The sequence below is a fragment of the Gouania willdenowi genome, chromosome 6 (assembly GCF_900634775.1).
Source record: "Gouania willdenowi chromosome 6, fGouWil2.1, whole genome shotgun sequence".
NCBI lineage: Eukaryota > Metazoa > Chordata > Actinopteri > Blenniiformes > Gobiesocidae > Gouania > Gouania willdenowi.
In genome coordinates, this window is record NC_041049.1 from 7710720 (window position 1) to 7734403 (window position 23684).

General features: G+C 38.2%; 1 protein-coding gene and 1 long non-coding RNA gene across 5 annotated transcripts in view; one reads left to right on the plus strand and one right to left on the minus strand.

Annotated features, from left to right (window-relative positions):
- Positions 1–9391, minus strand: part of LOC114465855 (uncharacterized) — a 29084-nt gene extending 19693 nt beyond the window's left edge. Inside the window, exon 1 of the long non-coding RNA XR_003674350.1 lies at positions 9285–9391. This is a non-coding gene — a long non-coding RNA (uncharacterized LOC114465855). The remainder of the gene's footprint in view (positions 1–9284) is intronic.
- Positions 1–23684, plus strand: part of anks1b (ankyrin repeat and sterile alpha motif domain containing 1B) — a 298928-nt gene that overhangs the window by 91450 nt on the left and 183794 nt on the right. For all 4 annotated transcript variants that reach the window (XM_028451136.1, XM_028451140.1, XM_028451138.1 and 1 more), the window contains exons 6-10: positions 503–578; positions 2145–2246; positions 5543–5665; positions 6698–6882; positions 18426–18557. In XM_028451136.1, coding sequence (XP_028306937.1) covers positions 503–578; positions 2145–2246; positions 5543–5665; positions 6698–6882; positions 18426–18557 — 618 coding nt within the window. The remainder of the gene's footprint in view (positions 1–502; positions 579–2144; positions 2247–5542; positions 5666–6697; positions 6883–18425; positions 18558–23684) is intronic.

Genomic DNA, 23684 nt, shown 5'->3' on the forward strand with positions numbered 1-23684 from the left:
TTCAATAAATATTCTAATCATCAATAAATACAGTACAGTAAATGCATCGGCCTTCTAAACAGAGCATTTTGTGCTTGAACGTATATCCATGTGGTTTTTAGCGCACACTGTATTTCCTCCACGGTTGTGCTTTCTATCGTGTCCCTTTTAGATTATTTCTGCTAAACTCAGCTAAAATCACCTGCCGTAGCAGTCCCCACGCTGGTTTCCATCTGTTGCATCATATCTGTGATATTCCCGTGCGTAGGACCGCAGGCTGAGCGACGCAGGCTGGTGTAAAGGGAAAGTGGGACATCTCTGCCCGGTCCTCTGCCTCTCGTTTTCAAAGCCCTTCTGGCCTCTCGCTTTTTGCCGACAACTCGTTTTAATCTCAGTAAGAGAACAATGGATGCTTGTGAAGTCAAAACAGCAACGCTCGCTTTTATTTCGAGGGACTTTTAGCGGGATGCTCTTTGTTGTTGAATTGCTGTGTTATTGTTATCTCTCGCTCTCTCTATTGCAGACGGAGAATGGCAGTGCCCTCCACGAGGCAGCTCTCTTTGGGAAAATGGATGTTGTTCGCCTTCTGCTTGACTCAGGTGGGCCTGTCGATAAAAATAGCCCATTTCTGTGTGTTCTCCTAATTTAGTCTCCACCTTGAAAGTGACACCAAATGTTAGTGTCGTTTTCTTGTCAGGTTGTGTGTTAAATCTGACTTTGGGTGTTTGCTACATTTCTCTGGATGTGTGCAGATAAGTTTCTGTTTCTTGAAGACCATGTGGGCTTAAATATCTTATCTTATTATTATTATTATTATTAGGTGCACAGTGATTGAATGAATACATTATAGTTGTACTGTTGTCAGCCTTGCTTTTCTTCTAGCTCTTCCTGTTTCCTGTAGGACTTCCTCTGTTCCGTTTGGCCCTGGACTTCATGAATATCCTGCAGCAGATTGACACCGTTCTGGCCTTAGTTACTGATTCTTAACCCTGCACAGCTTACACTGTGTTCCAGAGGAAAGATCAGTCGTGTGACTCGTGGAGTAATAGACCAATAACTCAGCCAACATCCCATTGTACTATCACAGAAAACACTAAAACAGTTGATTAAAAAGGAAAGTGAAATGGGCACAGTCAGGTCAATAAAAACATATTTTACAGTGACAATTTGGGGAAAAAAAATCAAACATGAGAGCAGCTCTGTTACTGAAATAACCAGGATTTGTTTGTGATGTGTTTCAGATGTTTAGGTCAAGAATTTATGCATAAAAGCAAGACAAAAGAGGGCTGCTGCTGTTTAATGTAGGCAGTGGCTATCAATATACCGACATTCTATACGTACGCAGCGCCCCTCATTGGCCAGTTTAGGTCACGTGACTGAGACTAAACCTAACCTAACCCTAAAAATTGTTGCAATATAGGTTATAACCAAACCCTAAACCTAACCTTAAATCTAACCCTAACCCTAAGACGCTACGTACTTGTACTTTGGTAAACGTACCAATAGCACCAGAGGTTGTCCGTACGACAACCGTACAAATAGACACTTTCTTTAATGTATGTCCTCAGTGTTGGGTCGATGTATAACAGGCTCCTCACAGTATGTCCTGCTGTAATACATGGTGCAGTGATTTATTAATTCTGTCAGACTAATACTACTGCATGTCCGCCTTGTTGCTTAATTGAAAGTAATCAGATAACTTGAGTAAAATGTATCAGTTTGGACACAAAGTCTGTTTCATTTACTATATCCACAAACTAAAAATCTTATTCCCACAAACTACAACATTTTGACTGTGAAGCCCCGTAGGGTGTGTCAAAGATTGCAAAAAACGGAATCAGCTGTGTAGAAACATTTAAATGTGCTTTTCCCACTCAGCCTGTATTCATTTCTCCTCTGTCTAACATCCTACGGTGCCCTGCTGAGACTGTGAATGACATTTATTTTCATGCTGAATTGAATCCATGAGCACAGGAAGGGATTAACTGAGCCAGCAGTGTCAGGTGGATGAGAATACACATAGTCCTCCAAAAACACTTTCACCAGTGCAGTGTGAGTTGTCTGTGTGAGAGCAATGTGTGTGTGTGTGTGTGGTTGTTATTTTAAAGCTAAAAGTGTAACCAGTTGTTTATCTGATTCTCTATTGTGTCTCGGTGTTATTTCAGGAATCAACGCTAATCTGAGAGACAGCCAGGGGAGAACTGCTCTGGAGATCTTGAGAGAACATCCTGCGACCAAATCCCAGCAGATCACTGCTGTCATTCAAGGTAACGGAACATAAAGTCCTCGTTTGGAGACTTTAAAAACTGGGTTACAAACACTACTGTACAATTCAAACACAAGCCTGTTTTTTGGAATAGGAACAGCTCTTATTGTAACGCATCTTAGAAATATTTGCTCCCAGCGAATAGCTCTGTCACACTTTAGAGCACACACCTACTCCCTCTGTTCACACTTAACTTTATAGTATCTGAGCAGTTTCTAATGGTTATTCTCTACACAAGACGTGGGAAACTGGTGGTCCGAAAGCAAAATACATACAAACTTACAGAAAAATACACTATCTCAGTCAGTCAACGTGACTAGGACTGTCCTATGGTTTCAGCTTCGGTTTGATGACAGTTCTCCGTAAAAAAACACAAAATGACTTCAATTACCCACAAAACAACATTGAAAAACCACAACATGAGAGAGAACCACACACAATGACAACAAATATGCAAATGGGCAGCAAAAATACAACAAAATGACGAAACTAATCACAAAATGACTCCAAGACACACACAAAATGACAGAAAAATACACAAAAAGACAACACAAATGCACAAAATGGCTCCATAAACACACAAAAAGACAGAAAAACAGGATGATCAAAACACCCAAATTGAAAACTCATAGAAAATGACAGAAATATACACAAAATGACAACAAAAACCAACAAAAAGACAGGGAAATATACACAATAATTCCAGAAATATATAAAATGACAACGAAAACACACAAAATGACAACACTTTTACACAAAAATGATTCCAAAACACACAAAACGACAACAAAAAACACAAAATGAGAACAAACACACAATTTTCACAACACACAAAATGAGAACAAACACACAATTTTCACAACACACAAAACAAAAAACAAAGAATAAATAGTAATTCAAAGTATCAGACAGCATAGATACAGTAGTGTGCAATATGATGAACGCAGACAAATTCAAGTTCATCACTTGTAATAAAAACGATGGCATTTGAAAGGATACTCTAACAGCCACTGCAAAGATTGTCGAGAGGTTTTTTTTAGAGTCCCCGCCAAAAGTATTGGAACGGTAAGGTCAATTCCTTTGTTTTTGTGTTGTATACTGAAGGATTGAAAGATACGGAGGGGTTTGGATCATAAGCAGATCCTTCTTTTCTCCATACTTTGGCCTTTCCATCACTTTGGTAGTGGTTAATCTTGGTCTCATCAGTCCATGAAACTTTGTTCCAAAACTTTTGTGACTCATCTCTGTACTACTTTTCAAAATCCAATCTGGCCTTCCAATTCTTTTTGCTGATGAGTAGTTTGCATCTTGTGGTATGACCTCTATATATTTCTTCTCTCAAAGTCTTTGTCAAACAGTGGATTGTGATACCTTCACCCCTGCCCTGTGGACGTTGGCAGTGATGTGACTGACTGTTGTCTTTGGGTGTTTCTTGTCATTAACTGCTGTTGTTACCCTTTGTCGACCTGTTTGATGTCTGTTACTCAGTACACCAGTAGTGTCTTTCTTTTTCAGGACATTCCAAATTGTTGTATTGGCTATGCCTAATGTTTGTGCAATAGCTCTGATCTGAAACAAGAACTCTTTAATGTTTACGCAATCAATCCAAAAGGCAACACCTGAGCAACTAGAAACACCCATCAGTCACATGTTCCACTTGAAAAGTGGGTGGGTTCAAACCAAAGGTGCTCTGTCCTGAGTTGTTTAACACATCTAGATGTAAATACCATGAAATAAAAACTGGAATTCTGAACTTTTGTCTCATATTCATGTTTTGATCTGAAACCCAAATGTCTTCAGTATACAACGAAAACTAAGTAATTGACCTTACCGTTCCAATACTTTTGGAGGGGACTGTATGTGGAGGAATCATTTTTTAGTTAGTATTGATAAAAATTAACAAAGACTACAGAAAATATTAATATTAATATAGTAATAATAATAATAACTGTTATAAAATGAAATAAAATGCCATCACTATGGCAAAAAAACCCTCCATATTGGTGCATTGCAACGCTTTAAGGTGTAAATACTGTGGATTGGAGTGACAGAGAAAAAGAAAGAGTTTGAAAAATGAACTTGGCCTGAATTAAATTTGGACTTGAGGGATAAAGCGGTGACTGAATGAAAATGATGAAGAATGAGAGAGAAAAGGGCACAGCTGGGACTGAGTGAAAAGATCAGCTGCGTGCCATTTCCTTTTGGAGCAGGGTTTGAAATGACACACACACACACACACACACACACAGAATAGATGGGGCCTAGTGGCTGTAATGCGTCCTGCTGTTTGAATTAACCACTTCCTTGTTCCTGCCCAGCTGGGACTTGTTGTGCGCTGAAAGACAAACTGTGTGTGCAACGCTATTTGTTCCAGAGCGGAGATGGGACACTTATACCACAGCGGGGGCCACAAAAATGTGAACATTCATGTCAGCATTAAATATGAAGACCAATCTGAGCATTAATACAGGAAAGAACAAAGGGTGTGGTGTGCCATTGTTGTAGTTTTATGTGTTTTTCTGTCATTTCTATCATTGTTTTGTGTATTTCTGTTGTTTTTTTGTGTGTTGGAGTTGATGTTATGCATATTTTCGTTGGTGTTGAGTTTATTTTTCTTTTGTTTTGTATATTATTATATTATGTTTTGTGTTATGAATCATTTTGTGCGTTTTTTTAAATCATTTTGTATATTTTCTGTTGTTGTTTTGTGTATTTTTGTTGTTATCCGTGTTTTGTGTGTTGGCGTTGAGTTTTTCTGTTATTCTGTATATCATTAACTTATGTTTTGTGTTATGAATCATTTTGTGCATCTTTGAAATATAATTTATGTTGTTTTTGTGTATTTTTGTTGTTATCCGTGTTTTGTGTGTTGGAGTTGGAGTCTTTATGCATAGTTTTTTTGTGTGTTTTTGATATCATTTTGTATAATTTCTGTTCTTGTTTTGTTGTGTTTTTGTGTTGGAATTGGAATCATTATGCATATTTTTGTTTTCATTTAATGTAATTTTCTGTTGTTCTATATTTTTGTTTTTTCGTGTGTTCGTGGAGTCATTTTTTTGTTCATTTGTTGTCATATTGTATCTTTAATTATTTGTTTATATTGTTTTTTTGGTGTATTATTGTTGTCTTTTTTGTGTTTTCTTTGTTCATTTTGTTTGTCACTTTGTGTATCTTTCTGTCATCTTGTCTGTTTTTGGAGTCATTTGATTTATATTCTTTGTTGATTATACGTTAGTGTTTTTTACTGTCACAAATATAACAGGAATAAAACCCTAACGTGTGACTGTGTCTGTGTAGACTACATCACGGATGAGATGGAGAGGTGGAGCATCGCGGAGGAACCCGTCCGGAAGTGTCCGATTCCTGCCCCCAGAACCTCCATCTCCTCCCCCTCCGCCTCCCCCTCCCTCCAACACAAGAGTAAGCTGCACACATTCCTGGAAGCAGAAAACAACCACACACTATTTATAGCCTCTTAATGAAGGAGTGAAACTCTGAGCAGATGAGCAGCATCATTTCTCCTTATCATTCTGCACACGCCGGTCTTATCACTGTTCTGCCCTTCGTCAGTTGTCAGGTCATCAGCTGTAAAATGTCATTTCTATAAATAAATGTTGCCTTAATAATCTGTTTTATTTACACCTCACATTGTCTTAGACTTTGATTTTTGAAAAGAAAGGTGATTTTGATCAAATATGTGTGAAAAGCAATGCTTAAAATGATCAATAATTAGCATCTTTCATGTGATCAATACTGCAGGAGAACACATTGATCAGTTTACTGGGTTTACTTTGTCCAGCACTGCCCCCTGCTGTTCAAACATAGTACTACTACTGCTGCTCTTTCTCTGCCTGTCCATAGATCAGGGGCCACAAACTCATTTTAGTTCAGGGGCCAAATACGGAGCAGTTTGAGTTTCAAGTGGACCACAGACTTTATGAGGGAAAATTAGTAATTTTAAGCTTATTGTACCTTAGTTTGCACTTGTATGAATATATAAAATACACAATATGAAAATATCCAAGCAATAAGTGATAGGTATCAGTCACAATAGGGTCTTCACTTTAATGGAAGTATTAGGTCATAATTTGAGGAAAATTGAAGGATTCTTAAAGAATCTTGAGTTTTTTCAACAATTTAAGATAAAAACACAATGATTCATGTTTTCTGTCATTTTTTACTTTCTGCTGTTTGACACGTGTGCCGTAGATAACGTAACTGCCCTGATTTGATGGGAGACTTTAGAAAGAGGCTGGAGACTGACGTAATATGAACGTCTCAGTTGATCTCTGAGACTTATTTCTATGTGAAATTTGCAACTACATCTGAGAAAAGAAAATGACTGAAATATTTTCTTTTCTTTATCTCTTCACTTTGTAACAAGACCTCTAAATTCCTAAATTCCTCCTCCTTTGTTTCTCTTTTTCTCTCTCCTCCTCCTCCTCCTCATAGATGATGCTGTAACCAGTGAGCTGTCCAAACTGCTCCACGAGATCAAAAAGTGCCGGGACAGAGATTACTCCTTCGAGGAGCTCTGTCACACCATCTCCTCTCACTCCATGGACAGCTTTGGTAGCGGGAGGCTGTCAGACGACGATCGACCCGATCGACCCAACGGAACTCTGACTAGAGTGAAGGTAACACTGGTAGAGGTCCTTTAGCTTAGGAAGAAACAGCTCTTGTGCTCCGTCCTTTGTATTTCATCATCATCATTATTTACAGAGTACCTTTATGAGAACTCATGAATTAAACAATCTAACCTTTCCAACATCTTTTAGATCAGTATTTATCAGTGCTATAGGTTCTGAATTTTGTGTAATAATTGTAATCGATTTTTTTGTTGTCTTTGGTGCTATATTAACAAAGTGGGATTGTAATAATAAGAACCAGCAACCGTTTACATCAGACTTGGCAACTGGCGATTCAGGCTATAGGACCAAAAAATACACACATTTACTCCAAAAAACACAGAATAACTGAAAAATACACAAAAGAACATCAAAAATACATAAAAGGATTTTCATGTTAGTTTGACCGTTCGCTATTTAGAGCGGACAGACCTCACCCGGAAGTTATTGACGGCAATGGCTGCTGTGTTGATAGCTGCACAAATTTTCGCGGCGCGTGTGTGTGAGAACCAACAGAGGAGACACACACATACACACACACACACACACACACACACACACACACACACACACACACACATACACATCGATCAGGTGGGCTTCACTATCGATCACCGTCTACGTGACATGCGTGCAGGTATGCGAGTGTTGAGCGAATAACGGACCTCCATTTAGTCCGGTTACAGTCTGTGTCACGACACCCGTCCATAGGCTGGTATTGACTGTAGTGTTACGCTCTGAGTCAGAGCTAAGTGTTTACATGTCGCTACATCGTGAAGGTCACCTGATTACTGCAGCTTCTCTCACGACACACCTGCCACTACAGAGAAGTTTAGTGAAAGTTAGACAGGTACACGTGGATGGACTGGTGCGTATAAATTTAGAACGCCCCCCCCCCAAACACACACCAAACAACAAAAATATGAAAATGACTGAAAATACACAAAACTAAATATTTAAACAAAAAATACACAAAAGACAACAGAAATGCAAAAAACTACACTAAAAAAAGATACAAAATGACTTCAGAATCACACTACAAATGCAACAAAAAACAATAATTATAAAAAAAATGCACAAATGACGTAAAACAAAAAAAACTAAACAATATTTATACAGAAAGTACACAAAACGACAACAGAAATGCACAAAAATATACAAAAGGCTCCAAAAACACACGAAATGACTCCAAAAAACATGTATTACAGAAAAATACACCAAACAAAAATATGAAAATGACTCAATATACACAAAACTAAATATTTTTACAAAAAAGAAATGCACAAAACTACATAAAAAAAAAAACACACACACAAAATGACTCCAGAATAACACTACAATGGCAACAACAAACAATAATTAAACAAAGAATATAAAAATGAGTAAAAAAACCAACACATTCATCATACACATGTCTCATTGAATTAAAGCAGGGAAATTGCACACGTTATTTTACTTTGCACCTGCAAATATACCCCTTAATAATGCTACAGAGTATGTTATTATGCCCATAATTGACAACTCTCCTTAAGCGCCTACTATATGAATGCATACTTCTGACGGGCACTGTACTAGTACACTAAAAGACTCCAAAAGAACATTACATTTGAGAAAAATATCCAAAATGACTCCAACAAAACATTAAATGAGATAGAAAATGGCAATAAGAATGCATAAAAAGTAGATAATAATATACAGAATGACAACAAAAATATGTTAAATTACAAAACAATCCAACAAAAACACACAAAATAACTGTACGCACAAAATGTAAACAAAAATACTTAATTGACTCTATAATTACATTAAATGAGAGAAAAACATAAAATAATATTCACAAAAACAACAACAAAAACACACTAAATGACTTTAAATATACAATGTCCATCATTAATGCTCAGATTAGTCATTATTCTAAATGTGGGCATGAATGTTGATAATTTGGCTTCTGGGTTAAAGGTGCAGTCTGCGACTTTCAGATCCCTCTCTCCCTCTCCCTCCCTGCTGCTCTGCTTTCCAAAGTTCCTCCCTCAGAGGAGCTAACAAGCTAACGTTAGCCAGACAGCAACATCACAGTAATATAACATGCTCTGTTAAAAGCATGTTACTGCAGCGCTTCTCTCGCTCTCTCAATGTGTACACACCTCAGCAGTAGCAGCAGCAGCAACAACACAGTGTCACTTACAGCAGCCCACACGGAGGCTGCTGCGCACACATGAACAACACATGCACCACAGAGTTCTAGTGTAACAATTACAAATCAAACATAATGTAAATCAAGCAGCAGTAATTACCTTTCAAGCAGAAAAGTCACCAATTCCATCTTCTACTCCTCCAGACCATACACTGTAAAAAAGATGGCGCTCTAGCTCTGGGAAAGGGGCGGAGCCTGTGAGCAATAGCTGTCAGACAGCCCATGTGACGGAGCAGTGCCGTCACTAACCGAGCAGCAGCGCACGCGCACACACACACAAACACGTCACACACATTCTCTTTCTCCTCTCCGTATTTCTCCTCACATCATGCATTTAACTCATATCTTTCTTCCCCAACTGTTGCTAGAGTCAGCCAGGGGTGCACACTTGACTGTTCTAGGCTTCACCTGCTGCACAAACATTCACACATTCTCACACACACACACGGAAACTCTTACCGGTGACATGACGTCTCTGAGCAGCTGACGGACAAAACGGGGCGGAGTTAACTAAGGGATTATGTAAGGCAGTAGCGCAGGGTGGGAGATCATGTGATCAGGGGTTATTTTGTCTTAATTGTTTTTACATTTATATGGGGATTAATTTAGGATGTGATTTGAAAAATGCATTTGTTTATTAGAAAATCAGTTATCATTTGAAAAGGATGTGAATATTGTTTTTGTTTGTATTCCTTAATAATTGTTTTTGGTTTAATTTAAACCACACCCATGGGAGGGGCTAACCTGTTTAAAGCAGTGTAGGAAGCTGCATAGAGGGAGTCTTTCTCTGGAGGTGCATGTGGGAGCAATGTACCTGGACATTTCTGAAAGCCTCTCAGCTGGAAGTAGAGCTGGGACCAGGTTGTGTTTTTTTTTTCTCTTGATGTAAATATTTGTGTTCCACTGTAAATATTGAGCACCGGCACCATTTTTGGAAAAATAAATGAAAGTCGACTTGCCATATGGATGGTCGTGGTTCTTCTTTTTGAACGAAAATCGAACCCCGCCACAGCCCATCAAACACAATCCTGGTTCTGATTGGTTCTTTTTTCTCGGTCGCGGTGCATTCTGGCAATCTGCCAAAGGCTGCAGGAGCAGCAGGGGGCGGGGCTCAATGAGTCTGTTTTTTTCACACAAACTAAAGTTTCATGTCAAGCTGTCCCTACATAGTGACAGCTTTAGCAAATATGACAACAAGTCACTTTTATAAGAGTTGCAGACTGCACCTTTAACCCTGCTGTGATAACAGTTGACCAACTCTGCTCTACATATTAAGCTCAGATTTTAGGTAAAACCTTTTAACATTTTTGAAGTTTCAATCCAAAATATACATCTTTAATTCTGAAAGAGAAGCTCTTATTTTGTAGGATATGGATAGTTGATAACGTGGTTTTATTGTTGAATTCAAACATTTGGACTATTTAATTCAAGTCAGATTAGTTTCTCAATGGAGCGAATGATTATTTTCTGCTTTACATTTACTAGTACAACCATTAGAGGATATATAACACATGTAGATGTTAATTCTCTTTCTTCTGTGGTCCATTAAAGGGACTTTTCATGGCTCTCTAGTGGGCCTCAGCTCAGTGCTTTAAAGTCACATAAAACATTGCATCTACATTAACTGTCCATCAGGGGGCAGACTGATCCCACATGGCCTGTTGCTGCAGTTTGTGTGTTGAATTATGGCTGTAATTTGTTCTGAGCTTCACAGTATTCAGACTTTTTTCAGCCTCATTTGTAATTATTCATCAACCAGTTTGTGGTAAAACTTTGTGAGCATTAATAATGAGGGCAAACCTCATTGTTTCTGTCTTTATCAACAAGGTACGAGAGCAAGTGAACATTTGATAAAATATGAGTAAGAACACATGGTCCTTTTCAACATCCAATCCATTTTTTTTTTATCTTCTGTTTTTTGGAGTGATTTTTTTCTCTTTTTTGGACTTTTATTTTGTTTTATTTTATTTTTTTTCAGGCACGTCTCCATCCTGTTTTTCTTTGTTTTTCTGACCTTAGAGAGCATTTGAAACAACAGATGCATTTATTTCTTTTCTGAGAGCAAACATGGCCGTTTTGTTGCTGAAAATACAGTAATAATTGACCTGGAATGGGTCGAGAGTTAAAGCGTGCAGTAAGGAGTCGCCATAGCATGGATGTTCTTGCAAGATTTCCAAGTATCTCGATAATTCATAAACAAATGAATCTGAAAAACAGAAAAAAAATTACTCAGAAAAACAGGAAAATATTACTTCGAAAAAAAGGAAAAAATTACTCCAAAAAACAGAAAAATGTTACTCAGAAAACAGGAAAATATTACTCTGCAAAAACAGAAAAAATGACCCATGAAAACAAAAACTAAAAATACTCTGAAAATCAGGAAAGATTACTTTGAAAAAAGAAAAAAACAAGAAAAAATTAGTTTGAAAAACAGGAAAAAACGACTCTGGAAAAAAAAAAAAATATTACCTCGAAAAACAGAAAAAAATAGACCAAAAAACAAACAGAAAAAACTGATATTTTTTCTTTTTCTAGTGAATACAATATGCTTTCGTAGAAATGCAAAGTAGCACTTATGTTGAAATTGCTTGATTCCCAACCTCTGCAGTCCACTTCAGATCAAACTGGTCCGTGTTTGGTCCCTGAACTAAAATGAGTTTGACACCCCTGAGTTAGGAGGTCCTAATGTCATGTTTGATGGTTTCTTAATCCAGCGTGCACACACTGGCCTCCAGTTCCACGTTTCCAGTCCTACACTGCAGTAAACTCATTACTTTTGAATGGTTTTCGGCCCTGAAAAAGAGGCTCCGAGATTGTTGACCAACAGGTCATCCGTCACGCTGACCCTCCTCCACCTGAGCCTGCATTACTCTCACACACCGCAGGACCTGAGAACCAACACTGATTGAGTCTCTGACGCCGATCAATATCCCATCAGTTCTTTCATCTATTTGTAGTAAGATGTGGATAAATGTGAGCTAATGTATGTTTGCATACAATGCAGAAAATAATTAGACCTCTCGCTGGTCATGTACTTACACACACACACACACACACACACACACACACACACACACACACACATCTGTGTATGATACACACATGCACACATCCTCTGAGCAAGCTGTAATTATCTCCATCCATCTTACGTCCCTTTCCCTCTCTCTCTTTTTAAGTTCCAATTTGTATTCTATTACTGACGTCCACTGTGTGTGTGTGTGCGTGTGTGTGTGCGTGCGTGCGTGCGTGCGTATACCCCCAGGCTGCATTTCTCCACATAGTTTTTTTCACCCAGAGATTTCTCTCGAACATGAATAAAACATGTGTCATAAAAAAGCCAACAGATGATTATTTCTATGTGACGCACAATAACAAATCCAGGAATGATTTAGTGCAGAAAACGTTCAAGGTCACATGACGGTGACAATGATAGAGAGGAGCCTGGTTAGGGTTCACATGGAGACCGTGCTCTGTGCAGGTTGCATGTTCTCCCTGTGTCTTCACAAGTAAGGCATTGGGCAAAAATGATTTCTACAGCACATTGAATACACAGTGTGCTTTACGTGATTAAAAATACAGGTGTTCGATACAATTTTTTAATTTCGGATACGATAACGACCATTGGGTCACGCACATTTTAACATTAAACAGAAGAATATTGTAAATTTAATAAAATGAATTTGAAGACCCTGAAAAATAACATTGATACTTTTCATATTGGATATTTTAGATGCAGGCCGATGTAATACAATACTTTTTTTGCTGATATCGAACAAACACGTATATGAGATTGTGACACTATTAATTCTGAACTCTTAATTAAAGCCAAGGCACTCTTTTTCTCTACTGCGTATGACTGAGAAGGAGATTTTTAATCATATTATTGTTGATCTTTAGTTTTTGCTGCTGATTTTAACGTTCTTATTGATTTTTAAACTGTTAAATGTTTTTAAAACTGTTGCACATTTTAATCATGTAAAGCACATTGTATTGCCTTGTTTTTTAAATGTGCTATAATAAAGTTAGCCTTGCCTTAATTCAAAATGAAAAATTCCGATAGAGATATTTAAACCATAAAGCCAAACAGAGTGAATTTAAAAGCATGAATACAAGTTGTAAAAACATTTTAAACAGTTTAAAAATCAGTAACTTTATGTTAACAGACATTGTGGTGATCACACAATGAAGATAGATGATTCACTTTTTTATTTGTTAAATGTTTTTTTATTTGACCTTTATTTAACCAATGCAATGACGCCATGCAAGCAGTAGGGTTAAGGGAATTGCTGTTTGTCCCACAGTGGATTCGAACCAGCAACTCTCTGGTTCTGTATTGAATGAATATTTCAAAGATGTATTCAGGGCTTTGTTCTCTCGGAGGAGGATTTTTTTTTAAAAATAAAATAAATAAATTTAAAAAATCTAAAGAAGAAGAAAAAATATGAGGATGATTTTGAACTCTATTCTTGTCTAAGGCACGTGTCAAACTCTGGCCATAGAGCGTCAAAAATCAGGCTGCACGATAAAGTCCAAACTACAGAAAACATGAATCATTGTGTAGAAATACCAACTCATTCAGTTGTGGATATCTCAGCTCTTAAATACACAAATCCCGTGCTTTTATCACATTATTTTTAAGCAAATTACCAGTTTTTTTTCCAAAATTGAATGAAAAAAATTGGTCACAAACATTAGATATTGTCTGTAACTTCCATTACTTTACATATACTGTATTTATAGGGTAGAGTAATGTTGAAATTGCTTGTTTTTCCGCCAAAAATGTGCGGCCTACTTCAGATCAAAGTGGTCCATATTTGGCCCTTGAACTAAAATAAGTTTGACAGCCCTGGTCTAAGAACTTTTTCTGCACCTGGACAGATCATTGTGTTTCAGCTGCTGATAGACAGACTAGGTTGTTTGGGTTTTCCGGCTTTTTCACATAGTTCAAAGGTTTGTATTGAGTTAATTAACAGCTTTAAATTAAAGCAGAACTAAGTAACTTTTTCACCTTAATAAATCCTTCTCATAGTCCCTGTGAGGGTAATACAAGTGTTTATGGGGTGATTGGGGGGTCTTTCATCTTCCCCTGCTTTCTCTGGCCAGAAAACAGCACTTGTGACTTTCCTGCCTCCGACCCGGTGGCAAGACGTACTACTTTACGGCAAGACGTACTGCTTTACGGCAAGACGTACTGCTTTACGGCAGCCCAATACAAACTAATACTAGATTATGACCAGACCTGTGGCTGTACACAGATGTCTACAAATTCATTTTTCTCAAACTTATATCGTGGCAGAGCCAGCAAAAAAAAGGCAGAGAAGACTTTTGTCTGAGGAACGGAGCAACTTCATGCAGTGACAGCTCAGCAGCAACACACAGCAATCATGTACCGTTGTCGCGGCAACAGGCACGCACACACACACACTCACAACCCAGCACTCCATCAGGCAGCACACACACAAATATCCATCCATGCACGCAGGTGGCGGGGGGTGAGGAGTGTTTACGACAGTGACCTTTAGTGGGAGCGGTAAGCGCTAAGATAGAAGTAATAAGGGTGGTCATTTCAGCTTTCATTTAACTTAACTAAAGTGGGGTTGGGGCTTTAATCTGCTCTGTCTTTTCTTTAACAAAAATAACACGCAAGCTTTGACACAATCATATTTATTTATTTACTAACCTTTTTTTTACCAGGAGGAAACACACACATACATATGACCGCTTTGTTTTGTTAGACGCTCAGACCTTTAAAGGCCCACTTTCTGCTCACGATAAAAGTATTTCATCATTTTATCGTTGTGTTTAACTCCTTTATCTGTTTGCTCACCAACACAGCCCTCTGTGGATCATCCTATAATATCTGATCCATCACTGTCAGCTTCTCCATTGGCACACACACACACACACACACACACACACACACACACACACACACACACACACACACACACACACACACACACGCACACAGTGACAGGGAGGAGACTTAGTCCTGACTGTTGAATAATTCATGCTAGATGTCACATTTTCACTATCATATGATGTTCAGTGTGTGTGCTCAGTGACCTTCTGTTGTCAGAATTTGTCTTCCTACTGTTTTCATCCATCTGCATCCATCTGCATCCAGCTCAACCCTCTATGTGTTGCCAGCTAACACAGTTCACTTTTTTAGGGGGATTTTTATGTTTGTTTCCTTTTTGGTTTCACACAGTTGATCAGATATCAGGTGTGCAGATGCTGCTGAGCTCTCTCTCTCTCTCTCTCACACACACACACACACACACACACACACACACACACACACACACACACACACACACACACACACACACACACACACACACACCTACCTGTCGTCTGAGAGCCAGAGAGCTCCAGGGAAGGACTGTGTGTGTGAGACAGATATATTAAGTTCTTTTTCTGCTGCTAACAGCACTTTTCTCTCACACTCAGTGCATAGTTTAAAACGGCGCTGCTCAGTTATTTCCACATATATTATTTTTTTAAAACCTGTCTATGCTTTCAGTGTTTCCTGTAACGAGCTTCGGCATGGTTACAGGAAAGAGGACGGTGATGAACACGGGAACAGAATCCAACCTAAGCTGATACATTATTGTTTTCACATTAATGCCAAATGGTCACAGTGTCTTTACTAGTCACGTTTACATTAAATGGGTTTAATACAGTATATTACTAGTGGGGCTGCCAACCAGCAACGGTATGAGTTTCAATACTGTTTAAAAAAAAAATGCAATGCACTTATATAGGTGATAAGAGTTAAATATCAAATATAATTTAATTAATACCAAAACATGATTCTATGTCCAGCAACAGCTGTGTGACTGTCAGTGACTGCTCTGATCAGAGCAGTGAGGGAACGAATTAAGACAGGCTTGAAGCACAAGCATCCACTATTGAATCAATCCTTTTTCTGCACAACAACATGGATTATCCTTATATTTAATACGTGGATTATGTAAATGATCCACTGCTGTCTCTGGCGCCGTGGCGCGCACTGCTCATCTGTGTTAGACGTGCATTTGTTTCCCTGTGCGCTGATCTGGTGTTGACATTAAAGCAGAACTAAGTAACTTGCGCTCAGCGTCCCCCTAAAAGTCCCTTTGGTTATGTCACTGTCGTAAGAACTCCGCACCCCCCACCCCACAGCTACATGCGCACCTTTGCTCTCCCAAGACGGTAGCAACCGATCACTGAAAAATCCTACTACAGCAGTGACACTAAGGGTGCTTTCACACATATAGTTCCATGTGACCATGTGAACAGTACGAGGTAGAGAGACAAGTAGAATAAATGAATGATGTGGAAGTAATACGGAAGGGAGTGTGGAAATGTGTGATGTGTTTCTTTGTGTGCTGAAAAAGTGGCTCTGAAAATGGATGGATGGATGGATGGACATTTGTGTGTGTGCTGCCTGATGAAGCGCTGGGTTGTGAGTGAGTGTGTGTGATTGCTGTGTGTTGCTGCTGAGCTGTCACTGCATGGAGTTGCTCCGTTCCTCGGACAAAGGTCTTCTCTGCCTTTTTTTGCTGGCTCCGCCATGATATAAGTTTGAGAAAAGTTAATTTTTAGACAACTGTGTGCAGCCTCGGGGCTGGTCATAATCTAGCATTAGTTTGCATTGGGCTGCCGTAAAGCAGTACGTCTTGCCACTGGGTCGGAGGCAGGAAAGTTGGAAGTGTGGTTTTCTGGGCAGAGACAGCAGGGGTAGATGAAAGACCCCCAATCACCACATAAACACTTGTATTACCCTCACAGGGACTATGAGAAGGATTCATTAAGGTGAAAAAGTTACTTAGTTCTGCTTTAACAGTTGTTTATTAATAAAAGCAGGCTTACCAATAAAACAAACATAAATATGTCATTTGTATGAGGAAAAAATAGGTTTTAATTGTTGGTTTCAGGTCAGGCTCTGATATAAATACCTAATGTCTGTCAGACCTGTAGGTTTCACTTTTGCTTTGTCGGGTTCTTGAATAAGGTTCATATCATAAATGGTCTGTGTTTAAAAGCAAATCTGCTCCACAAAACGCCAAAACAAAATATTTGTCTCTTTTTTTCTTTCTCCTCGTCCTCCTCTGCACCTGCTCATTCATTCTCTGGTGTACCATCGTCTTGGTCGACCAACCATTTCCTTGGTTGATTACGGCCCTAATTACTAGCTAAGAAAAAGATGTGCATGTGCATGTTGATTTACAACTATTGTCAAACTCAAGGCCCGGGGGCCAATTCCAGCCCTTTAGGGCATCCAATTTGGCCCGCATGAGAAAGTATAAATGATCACTGTGTAACAAATGGTTTTCCACATGATTTCAATCATTTTTAAAAGAAAATTGTTGAAAGAACTCACAATTGAAGATCCTGCAAGGACTGATATCTGTCACTTTATGCTTGGATGTCTTTTCATATTAAGGTAGAAGTGCAAAGTAGGGTGTGTTATTGTTAAAATGTCTGGTTTTCCCGCCTAAAATCTGTGGCCCACTTGAGATCAAACTGGTTCGTATTTGGCCCCTGAACTAAAATGAGTTTGACATCCCTGATTTAAAATTTAGACACACATTGAAAGTACTTTTTTTTTTAAACTTTTTTTATTTTTCTAAAATCTTAATATGCATTTCATTCATTTTGGGCTCGATGTGATGTAGAGTCGTTGATTCTGGTTCAGTGTTTTCTAGGATGATAAACTGATTTCACGATATGGCGATCAGGGGCTCATGATAACAATACAATACAATATTATTTAGGATGAAAAAAAGACCAAAAAACTGCATCTGAAATTTCCGAAATCACAAATTGTTTTTATCGGATTTATTGAGGTTATTTTTTTTTTTATTTAGCTTTTATTAAATCGTAGAATAATCTTTCAATTTAGATAAAGATTTGTTTAACCAATTGGTAATAAATAATAAATGGGTTCGTTTTTCATACCTTCTATTTTAATATGATAATTAGAATACATTTTATTTATAAGCGCTTTTCAAAAACTCAAAGACTCTTTACAGTTGTTAAAACAAAACAGAAACTAACAACAATAAAGGTAAATACAGGAAATACATAACAATCACAAGTTGTTTAAAAAGGTGAGTTTTGATGAGTGACATCGCTTTATCTAACATTCCACACTACAAAATAAGAAATAATAGTATGTATGATTTGTGCTGATATGGTATTAGATCTACAGTATATTGTTATTGACCAACACCTTATGATGCGATATTGGTATCATATCGGATGGGGACATCCCTAAAGTCTATCTTTATTTCCTTTCCATTCTGTGTCCCCTGTGTCTATTATTCCACTTTTCCATTGATTGCTTCTGCTTCTCTGTGTGCACACACAGCGGCCCACCCCACCCCTCCCTCCTGCTGCGGAGGAAGACGAGGTAGAGAAGAGCTGTGGCCCCACGGGATTCTGGGAAGCCCTGACTCCATGTAACGGCTGCCACAACCTGGGCTTTTCCAACCACTCACAGGTACAATCATTTATTTTTCTTCAATTTATCTTAGTATTTAATTTATTTATAATAATCTATTATTATTTCCTGTTTGCAGGAAGTTATTTTTACCTGATACCTGTCACTAAAATATCATTAAAGTATTATGAATAAATTAAATAATGAGATCCCACATATTTGAGATAAAACACAGCTGCGTTGGTCAGAATAAGTTCAGTAGTGTTATTTAGTGTGTTGCAGCGTCGTCCCCACACAGTGTGTGTGTAAGAATAGTTAAATATGTGTTAATGAGTGTTTAGAGCAGGGAGATGCTTTCTGGCTCTCACAGCAGGACACGTGACATTTACAACACAGCAGACCCTGTGTGTTGTACGCTGGCAGGCTTCCTCAAGTACTGGCACCATGCCTGGACCGCTTCACACCTGGATTGGTGTGTGTGCGCACATGTGTGTGTTAGTACTCGTCTGTGTGCTGGAAAGAGGAGGTGTGTGTGTGTGTGTGAGATTTTAACAGTGGAGGTTTGTGTTTTATAGTTGTGTGGGTGTTACATTGAATGAAGACCAAAATCTAAAAAAATTAGATAAAAAAAAAAAAAAAGGTCAGAACCAGGTTAATTTATTTTCTGACTTTATGTACTAACGTAGGGTATTTTTTCATTATTATTTTTTTTACATCAACACTGTAGGGACTCACTCACTGCCCCACGTTTAAAAGTAGCATAAATGACATGAATTCATTCCTTTTCATATTGAAAATATTTGCCAAATACTTCAACGTCAATCTTTACGAAGCAAAAAAGCAACAATGTAACACATTAAAGTTTGATTAATTAACGTAAATTACGCTACATCTGGATTTGTTTAGGGTTAAAACAGATAAGCAAACACTTTTACGTGATGTAGTTGACCGATAAAGATTAGTTTTGTATCTAAAGGTCATATTCTGAAATTAGAAAATTTAAAAAGTTAGAGAATTATTAAAGTCATTAAATCTTGCATTTACTGTACGCAAGTGGTCCCCAACTTTTGATGTGTAGTTACCATGGTGTGTGCAGCATGAAATGCAGGAGTGATAAGCAAAGCGGAATTTTTCAATATATATATATATATATTTTTTTTTTTAATTTATTTTTATTTTTTCAAAATAAAACCCTCGTAAATAAAGTACATAGTGTTTCTAAAAACTTTGTTTTTCTCATTTTAAGGCCAGTACCGTGTGGTCCGTTGGCTGGTTTCCAAATGGGCCAAATAAATATTTTTCTTTCGCATTAAAGAGAAGAACTGAGAAGAGCAGATGTAGACATTTAAACTTAACAGCACACGAACCCCATCAAACAATAAAATATGAAATAAAATTCAGTCTTTTTCTAGTTTAAGAGGCATATTGTTAAGATTTAAAACTTTTTCTTCACCTGACCTCTAATTAAAAACTCCTGAGCGTGACTACCATCCTCCTACATTTTAAATCAACAGCTGCATTTATCATGAAATCATCTTTCTATCAAAAAACAGTCGTACATTTATCATCTGAATGTGTGTTATATTTCTCCGTGTGCATCTCGGCAACATCCAGAGAAATGATTTAACAGAAATCAAATGCAATGTGTCATTCCCGTCTGTCACGTGTTTTTCCACATGGCTGAGCATCAGGTTTCCTCCCACGTCACACGGACACCGCCGTCGACTGACGGCAAGGTGCGTGCAGAGGGTTCCTCCGTGACGTCAACCTTCCAGACAGAATGCATTTTAGATCTCACTCAGACCAACCTTTAAAGCAACCAAAGGAGAAATTATAAGAAGTGATAGATTGATGGAGACAGGTTGGCGGGGTTGCCAGGCAACACAGAAACCTGGTTTTCCTGAGTATCAGCTTGTATCTGTAGATTAACGTCACCTGTTTGTGTTTTGCCTCTTTAAGTGGGACACAGATGACCTTTATTCTAAGATGATGGGGCGGGGCTTAAAGCGAGGATGAAGGTGTGTGTTTTAGTTGGAGAGGCGGGGGTTAGAGCGAGGATGAAGGTGTGAGTTTTTGGTGTTGCCCTTGAAGATCAAAGCCCCTGAAGAGTCCTTCATAATGAGGAAAAGTGGAGAAGGTTAGACTGAGTGTGGAGAGCTTGACATGCTTTGATTAAGTCAATAGTGGATTTGAATAGATTCAATAACCTTTTTAATAATCATTATACATTTCATTTATATTGCTAAGAAAACTAAATAAAATCATTATCTGAAAAAGGTGATCCTATACTTTAAATCAGACATAAGCAACTGGCGGCCCAGGGGTCACATACAGCCCTCGATCTAATTAAATGCACAAAATGACTCTAAAAAACATATTAAAAAAACATGAAATGACAACAAAAAACACTAAAAATGAGAGGAATTATATACAAAATTATGACAAAAACACAAGAAATTACTCATCAGAAAAGTTTTATTTGCCAACTACAGTTTTAAAACAAAACAAGGAATGATGTACAGCACTTTGTTAATAATGTGACTTGGTAGATGGCACGAAGAATAAAAAATGAAAAAAAAAACTAACCACAAGTACTATAATAATAATAATAATAATAATAACACAAACCACCGATCTGTGTTTGTGACACAATGTGACGCAGCGGTTGGACAAAACAGCGAACTATCACCTTGAATGAACTATTCCTGTAATCTCTGACAAGTAAACAACGTAGCAGCTCCGGTACGTGTTTGTAGCAGCTGACTCAGCTGCTTTTGCTGTTGAAGCTGCTGTTGCTGCACGTTGCACACACATCATAAAACAGTGTTTTTCTGACTCACAATCACAATAGCTGCTTAAATAGCCATGTGTTTTACTGTAATGTGCAGTTTTTTGGCTGAAAACAATAACATGAGTGTGTGAGTAGCAAAAGAAAGTTGCAAGTGATCAACTGTTGTTTGGAGTCCGCATCTATAGACACGCCCACTCAGACAGCCTGGTTTTAGAATTGGTCAGAAAGTGACTTTTCAGAGGCTAAAACTCCAGAAAACAAGCAAGTTTGGGAAAATAAAGCTCAAATACTATGTTGTTGGGGTTCTTAGAACAAATTTTTGTGGCCCTCATAGTGGCCCTCATAGTGATTACGGTTGCCCACTCCTGCTTTAAATGTTAAAGCTGGTACCCATGATAAAGACATAGTGTAGGTCCTCGATGAACACCCGGTTTATTGACATTTTTATGCATTGCATTGTGGGATTGAGATGCGTGCTTAGAAAAGGAATACGAGAAACAAAGTTGGACAAAAATGGGTGTCAAGCTAAGCACTGTTGTCCCGGTCTGGTGAAGAAAAAACAAGAAATCATATTAAGAATGAAGGAAAAACACTTCTATGCATCTGTTTGCAGGAGTCCACATGTCAGCGTTTACAATGGAGATGAAAACTAATTTTCAACCTTTTAAATCTTTTTTCAGAGTAAATCATGTTTGAATTATTGATCAATGAGGCACACACTATGTCTTTATTGGATAAAAAATGACAGTCTCCAGCAGCTTTATGTTATTTCTTAATAGTTGCTGCCAAAGCTGGAGCCGACGTGTTGCTGCTCATGTTCACTGATTACTAATAGTCCTGTAAGGCTGCTGTCAGGTGCACTTACTTTGTGTTGCTGCAAGGCTGTGTGTGTGTGTGTGTGTGTGTGTGCGCGTGTGTGTGTGTGCAGTCCCACTTCCTGCTGCTGTTGAGATTTCTCCTTGTACTCGAGGTAAACAGGAACAGGAAAGCGAAAGCTAAAGAATGAAGATTAAAAGCTCAAAGGGAGGAAGAACAGGAAGAAGTTTCAGCTGCTGTAACGTTCAGCACAAAAAACTCAGGGTGGAAATCACCGCAGTGTCAGATTATTAGTGTTAGTGCATCACATTGTTGCATTGTTCACTGGATTTCTTTGCGTTTCCTGGTCGGTCTTGTTCAACTTTTCTTTTCTTTCTGAAATGTTGAGCCTCTTCACACATTCGGTCGTGACGGTGTTATTGTGACTCCTTGGTTGATGGAACAGCATCATCTCAGCAAGCTGTGCTTCATACATCACCGATCAAAGGCAACCAGTGGCTGTAATGGTAAAACGGTTTCCTCTGAAGATAGAAAAGATTCACCGGCTTTTCTTGGAGTTCTCCCAGATCTCCAAAACTTCATCATTTCATCAGGATGGATCTGTGATCATCTTGTATTATGTTCCTGATCCTCAGTGAGACAGATATTCAAGCTTTGAATAGGTTCTCTTTTCCATCATCTCAACACTTAGTAACTGTGTCTCTTCAGGACAGCAAAAACTATTTCAACAGCCCAATAAAACAGGAGCACGTAGCTTAGAATATAAGGCAATTGTTTTACGAAATAAAGAAATGGCAATATAAAATTCAAAGGTGCACGAAATAGTAAAAAAGTTTCAAAAAAGTGAAGGGGTACAAGGTTATTTGGCCCTCCTGCCTCCCATAGCAGCTCAGACACTACAGTGTTTACAAGATGGCGGACAACGCAGATGCTCCGTCGACTCATAAGTCATTTATATGTAATTATGCATCGAAAAAACCAACCCGGCTGAAACAGCAAACAAACATACACCGCAGTAAGCGCGTGCTTGTCTAGATACGAGCCTACGTGTCCGGTGAGCGACCGACACATCTGAGCACTAAAGCCTCTTCCAAGCAGAGATTGAGACAGAGCACAGTGAAAACAATGAGAAGTTCACTCTCAGATGCTGCCTCAAGCTACACAAGAGTTAGAGCCCACACCACTGAGACGATGATTGGGAAATGAAAAGCTACGTGCTCCAAACATGAGCGATATTTGAGTTATACATAGTCCAAAACATTGGTGCAGTACTGAAAGAGGAGCTAATGAATGGAAAGTCCAAAGTATAAATGTCCTAAACTTTTGTGTTGCAGAAATGAGAAATAAAATTAAAAAGGTTAGATTGGTAATTTTTTTTCCATTTTTTATTTGTGAAAACCCTCCCACAGACTGTCATCAACTCTTGTAGCCAAATAGTTTTTCATAAACAAAGATTTGTTACACATTTGTTTCTCTTTATTTGGAACTTTTTTTTTTTCATGTTTTACATTGTATGGGGAGTATTTTGTATCGTGAGCCCTATATTGTATTTCGTATCAGATAGTGAGTTGAGTATTTTG